The sequence below is a fragment of the Cynoglossus semilaevis genome, chromosome W (assembly GCF_000523025.1).
Source record: "Cynoglossus semilaevis isolate Cse_v1.0 chromosome W, Cse_v1.0, whole genome shotgun sequence".
NCBI lineage: Eukaryota > Metazoa > Chordata > Actinopteri > Pleuronectiformes > Cynoglossidae > Cynoglossus > Cynoglossus semilaevis.
Window position 1 is genome coordinate 12,224,609 of NC_024327.1, and position 6,169 is coordinate 12,230,777.

General features: G+C 42.1%; 1 protein-coding gene across 1 annotated transcript in view; it reads right to left on the reverse strand.

Annotated features, from left to right (window-relative positions):
• Window positions 1-6,169, reverse strand: part of LOC103397224 (SWI/SNF-related matrix-associated actin-dependent regulator of chromatin subfamily A containing DEAD/H box 1A-like) — an 18,238-nt gene that overhangs the window by 7,222 nt on the left and 4,847 nt on the right. Inside the window, exons 4-11 of the mRNA XM_017042706.2 lie at window positions 6,095-6,164; window positions 5,806-5,894; window positions 4,958-5,092; window positions 4,365-4,443; window positions 3,631-4,274; window positions 2,569-2,765; window positions 2,133-2,223; window positions 1,871-1,970 (exon numbers count right to left, since the gene is read on the reverse strand). Coding sequence (XP_016898195.1) covers window positions 1,871-1,970; window positions 2,133-2,223; window positions 2,569-2,765; window positions 3,631-4,274; window positions 4,365-4,443; window positions 4,958-5,092; window positions 5,806-5,894; window positions 6,095-6,164 — 1,405 coding nt within the window. The remainder of the gene's footprint in view (window positions 1-1,870; window positions 1,971-2,132; window positions 2,224-2,568; window positions 2,766-3,630; window positions 4,275-4,364; window positions 4,444-4,957; window positions 5,093-5,805; window positions 5,895-6,094; window positions 6,165-6,169) is intronic.

The window sequence follows — 6,169 nt, forward strand, 5'->3', positions numbered from 1 at the left end:
CAGGCGAGGCGTCCTGTGGCTCGGGTAGTCGCAGAACCAAAAACTCGGGTCTGGGAAAAGTTCGGGAAGGCCATGGAGGAGGACTACCAGTCGACCTTGAAAAGATTCTGGCAAACCACCTGGCGCCTCAGGAAGGGGAAGCACTTTCAGTTGACCTCGACTGAGGATGTCTTCAGGAGGTGGAAGAAATATTTCGAGGATCTCCTGAATCCCATTGACACGCCTTCCGTGGAGGGAGCTGAGGCTGAGGGCTCGGCAGCTGATCCTCCCATCTCCTGTGCTGAGGTCGCTGAGGCAGTCAAAAAGCTGCTCGGTGGAAAGGTGCCGGGGGTGGATGAGATCCGCCCTGAGTACCTCAAGTCTCTGGATGTTGTGGGGCTGTCTGACTGGTGGTTGACACGTCTCTGCAGCATCGTGTGGCAGTCCGGAACAGTACCCCTGGACTGGCAGACCGGGGTTGTGGTGCCTCTTTTCAAAAAGGGGGACCGGAGGGTGTGTTCCAACCATCGGGGATCACACTCCTCAGGCTCCCGGGAAAAGTCTATTCCAGGGTACTGGAGAGGAGAATCCGGCCGATAGTCGAACCTCGGATTCAAGAGGAACAATGCGGTTTTCGTCCTGGTCGTGGAACACTGGACCAGCTCTATACCCTCCACAGGGTGCTTGAGGGTTCATGGGAGTTTGCCCAACCGGTGCACGTGTTTTATGGACTTGGAAAAGGCTTCGACTGTGTCCCTCATGGTATTCTGTGGAGGGTGCTCCGAGAGTATGGGGTTCGGGGGCCCTCTTCTAAGGGCTGTCCGGTCCCTGTACGATCGGAGTAGGAGCTTGGTTCGCATTGCCGGCAGTAAGTCGGACCTGTTCCCGGTGCATGTTGGTCTACGGCAGGGCTGCCACCGGTTCTGTTCATTATCTTTATGGACAGAATTTCTAGGCACAGCCAGGTGTCGGGTGGGGTCCAGTTCGGTAGCCACCGGATTTCATCTCTGCTTTTTGTGGTTGATGTGGTCTTGTTGGCCTCTTCGAACCAGGACCTGCAGCATGCACTGGGGCGGTTTGCAGTCGAGTGTAAAGCCGCTGGGATGAGAATTAGCACCTCTAAGTCCAAGGCCATGGTTCTCGACCGGAAAAAGGTGGTATGCACCCTTCGGGGCTGTATCGGTCAGCTCAGAAGAAGGAGCTGAGCCGAAAGGCAGAGCTCTCGATTTACCGGTCGATATACGTTCCTACCCTCACCTATGGTCATGAGCTTTGGGTCATGACCGAAAGAACAAGATCCCGGATACAAGCGGCTGAAATGAGCTTTCTCCGCAAGTGGCAGAGTGCTCCCTTAGAGATAGGGTGAGGAGCTCTGTCACCCAAGAGGAGCTTGAAGTAGAGCTGCTGCTCCTCCACATCGAGAGGAGTCAGCTGAGGTGGCTGGGGCATTTACATCGTATGCCCCTCGGACGCCTCCCTCGGGAGGTGCTCGGGTCCTGTCCCTCTGGGAGGAGACCCAGGGAAAGACCTAGGACACACTGGAGCGACTACATCACTCGGCTGGCCTGGGAGCGCCTTGGGGTCCCCCCAGAACAGCTGGAGGAAGTGTCGAGGAAGAGGGCCACCTGTTGCCCCCGTGACCCGGATAAGCGGTTGATGATGGATGGATGGATAAAATAGTTCACAGTTATCCTATTAAATGTAAATGCAGAAAAAGCAGAAAAATAATCGTGTACAAAATCCTTTTTAAGCCGATCAATAATTTTTTACACTGATGCAGATTTAATTGTAAATTCTGCTACAATTCGCACAATCCTTTATTTCTTACTATTTCAATAACAAACTAACAAAAGAAACTGTAAACTAGTAGTGAGTGTGATTTGTCCATTACCAAGTGTAGATGATGGCACAGTGATAAGGTAAGGTCCCTCTATTCCATTCTCATACAACTGGGCCAAAAAAGATATAGCTTGGATTGTTTTACCCAAACCCTGAGAAAATGGAAGAAAGTGAAAAAAGACCAGATAAAGTGTCAGCCAGATACAAAATAATAAACAAGTGTACATAAAGAGCAGACACACTAAAAAAAGATAACAGGGTCTTTAACTTAGTGCCCCCCCTTCCTCAAATGTCAGCAGGTTTTGTCCTCTAACCATTTCATCAGCCAGGATTGCGCTTAGTTTATGCTCGTGCAGCAGCAGCAGCCACTTCAGCCCAATCAGCTGATAAGGTTTCAAGTGGAGCCTGAAACAAAAACAACAGTTGATTAACACAGTACCTCTCAGTGTATCTGCCTGGTCGAAGTTTAAGTAATTTATAATTTCTCGAAATTTATGCTCAAAACCTTTTGAATTGCATCAAAAAAGAAGCACAATGTGAAAAAAAATGATGTGGCAAGAACACTATAATATAAACCTACACAATTTGATGCAAAAAGGTTTTTGGTGGGTTGTGCAAGAACATCAACCACACCGGCAAAGAAAACATTTAAACAGCACTCACAGACTGATGCACCTTAGTTTACCACTGCGCAGATTTTTAATGAACCATTTGTAAAATAATAATAAACTGAGTAGAGGTGTAACTCACTGGCTGTTGAGTAAACTGGGCTGTTTCTTGGCTCCTGTGCCACTCTCCATCACCTTGGTCACCTGTTTGACCATTTTGGAGGAAATAGTCTCACATTTGGACATAAGCCCTAAGACTACTTTTCGCTCTTTGAGGAAATGTTTGCAGCCAACAAGTAAATGCTCAGAGAGTCCATTCTCTTTCTGAAGGATTTCCACCTGAGGAAAGAAAAAGTAGACAGGTTAAAAGTTGTATAAGACAAATCCGCTTTGGTCATTATATTTTGCGACTTTATTAGGAACACCTGTTAAACTACACATGATGCAACAATTTTAATAGCTAATGTCAATGCACATAATCAATAAATTAAATCAATCAACCAATCTAGATGATCTGCAAAAGTTCATGCTGTTTACTAGATTGTAGAAACTGCTGATGTATTTACTATAACCAATGAATAGCATTACAATGGACAAAATCCCAGATATTTCTTTTAATTTAAACTACGGTATATCAAACTAAGAAAACATTATTGAGGTTAATGATCTTTTGTTACTAATCATTGCAAAGGGAAGATTTTTTCTATGAGAATAAAGGCGCTACATTTAATGTCTGGACAAGCCTTAACTGCTGGAATCTCAAGGTTTGGTCAATTTTATTTGAGCGCCTCTATTTCAGTTGGCACAGCTTATTTGGCTCTTACGATAAAAATAATTTCCTAAGCCAATCGAATCCGTGCAAGAGACAGAAAAAAAACTTACATGTTTAGTAAAAAAGAAAATGACCATAGAAGAAGAACAGTTGTTTTTGTCAAACCCGAAAAAGACTAAGTTACATTATTAGCCAAACATTTGTTCATCTTTGAATCTGCAAATAAATGTTATCAAAAGTTGTCCCTCTATTTCAGAAGTATTTATTTGACACTCTCCGAGTAATGTTTATTGAGAAATTGTCTAAAACAATTATTGATGATATATCTATTTGAGGGAATTTCTGCACCTTAACCACAGGAATTTTTCGCACGTTGGTCTTACGTAATTTTTCAATAGAATGTATTATTTTCCAAAAAAAAAAAAAACTCACCAGTGTTTGCCACTTTTTGAAGGGTCTCATCTCTATGATTCTGCTGGCTTTCTTGACAGAACAGCCAGAGATCTGCGACAGCTCATCTAGCGATGCCTCCTTGAAAAAGTCTAGCATCTCCTGCTTAATGCCAGTCATGGCAGTGTTAGAATCCGGTTCATTGTCCGAGTCATCAAACTCACTACTCACAGTGTCCTCTCCTCCATCACTTTCCCCCTCAGAGCTGACGTGTTCTTTCATGGCACGTGCCTTCCTCTTACTTTCTGCTGCTTGTTTCTTAGCTAAACTAGCTAAACTGGTGCCACTGGCAAACCTTGACAACATCTGGGCAGCAGCAGAAGTAGAAGAATTTTTTTTCGAGGTAGAACTATATTCATTCTTGAGAGATGAGGATGAAGACACAGGCTTGGATTCTTTTTGAAGCCACGTGGACAGTGTTGAAGCTCTAGATGTGACTTCAACATCTGATTCATTTTCACTTTGTTTTCTAGCTTCTGAATCGTTGGCACTGTCCAGATCGGTTTCACTGATAATTATGAGCCCTTCAACATGCTTGTGCCTTTTTCTGTGTGTCCTGTTTGACTTGTCTTTGTGCTTTAATTTGTTGGAAGTTTCTTTTTTAGAGTCGGGGGAACTGCAACTAACTGAGCAAAGAACATCACAAAGAAAGATTGAACCAGTTAGATGTAAAGTAAATTAGTGAGAAGGTGGCTGTGTACCTGTTGTAGTCTTACCTGGGTCAGAGAACATCTGCAGCACCTGCAGAGCCTCTTCATCGTCCCAGTTGTGTTCTTGCAGCACCATTCGCAACTCCTGCACAGACATGAGGAGTCAAAGCTCAAACACAAATCCATCAAAACAAAAACCTGTTTTTGTCTCCAAGTTGACTATTATTGTGCAAGCTCTATTACATGGCCTATTGTCAGAAAAGAACATTTTCTGTGCAATCAAAACCAAAATATCACATCATTTACACATTTATAAATTCATAATAAGGCAAAGAGAAGACTTAAGTTTAATTGTTTAAACCTAAATTAGCTCATGTTAACCTTTATTAATGACATTTTTTGTTCAACATTCATTATTATAGGGGAACTAATCCCTGCATTTAAAACATCTGTTTATCGCACCAGTGATTCACCATACACACCGACTATTAGTAATGCTCCCTACCAAAACTGGGATTTGAATCTTGATTACAAGCCCAATCTTTAACCACTACCACATGCAAAAAGTGAGAATATCGTTCCTCTATAAACGGCTAAATAAAAAAAAAAAAATGAATAAAAGCGTTACAAATGGCAACAAAGTGTCTACAGGTTTGTACCTCCTTGTCCTGATCAGGAAACTTTCTTTGCAGCCTCCTCACCATGGCCTCCTGCTTCTCCCAACTTGGTTCTTTTTCTTCATTATCATCATCACAATCGTCATCATCTCCTCCTTCTTCTTCTTCTTCAGAGACCTTACCAATGAAAGGTAAAGAGTTTAGTTTAGTTTATTTATAAGGGGACAGTGCAATTTCATAAAACACATGATTACACATGGTTAAAAAAGCCAGAGTTAGCTAGAAGGCTAGTTTTCATCTGTAGTCCCCTGGCCATGATGTAAGAAGGCAGAAAGCACACACAATACATACAATACAATATAATACAAAACACTTACTATACAATTAAGAAAGAAAACATTACAACATATCACAACATAACATTTGATCATAACATTCAAACATCACAACAGGCCTATCTTTTAGTGTTGGCAACTGTAGGTGTTGATAAGCCACATTTTCAATTTTTTTGTGAAGGTCTTGTATATTGTAGGCAGTTTAACCTCCTCAGGTACAGAGTTCCATGCACATACACTCCTTACTGACCAGGCCGACTGACTAAAAGTGCTCCTGCGCAGAGGAATGTAACAGTCACCTCTGACAGAGCCTCGAGTGACCCAATCAGAGCTTTTTCTTGTGGGCTTTTTCAATAAAAAAAAAGTTACTCAACTACTGAGGCAATGACAAGGAAGTTCAATGCAATGTTCTCATTTTTCTCAATTTTTATCAATATACTGTTTTATTTATCAAAACTGGATGGACAAACTACAGTATATCTAGTACAAATAATTAAATTAGCTTCAACTTCAGGGTAATTCATTCCTTTCGTCTGTTGATCTAAGTGATCTTACCAATGATGGTTGCCTCTTTTTCCTAGGTTGATCTTGACCACCATCCTGTGAGTTACTACGTTCATCCACCTTTCTCTTCTTGTTTGGTTCTGAAGCAGAGAAAACAAAAACACATCCATTGTATCAAATGCACACAATTACTTTAAACCATCTCCTTCTACAATAGAAATATAGCCACAAATCCCTCATACCATCTCCCTCCAATTTTTAATTCTGCTCTTTGCCCCAGAAAATGAGTCAAATTAAAATAAAATACATGTTTCCCAGTCATTTCAAGAATGTTAATTACCTTCTTTATCGCCATACTCCAACAGACAGGCAGCAACAGCTCCATCTAATGTGCTTGTGCTTTTAATAACCTGAA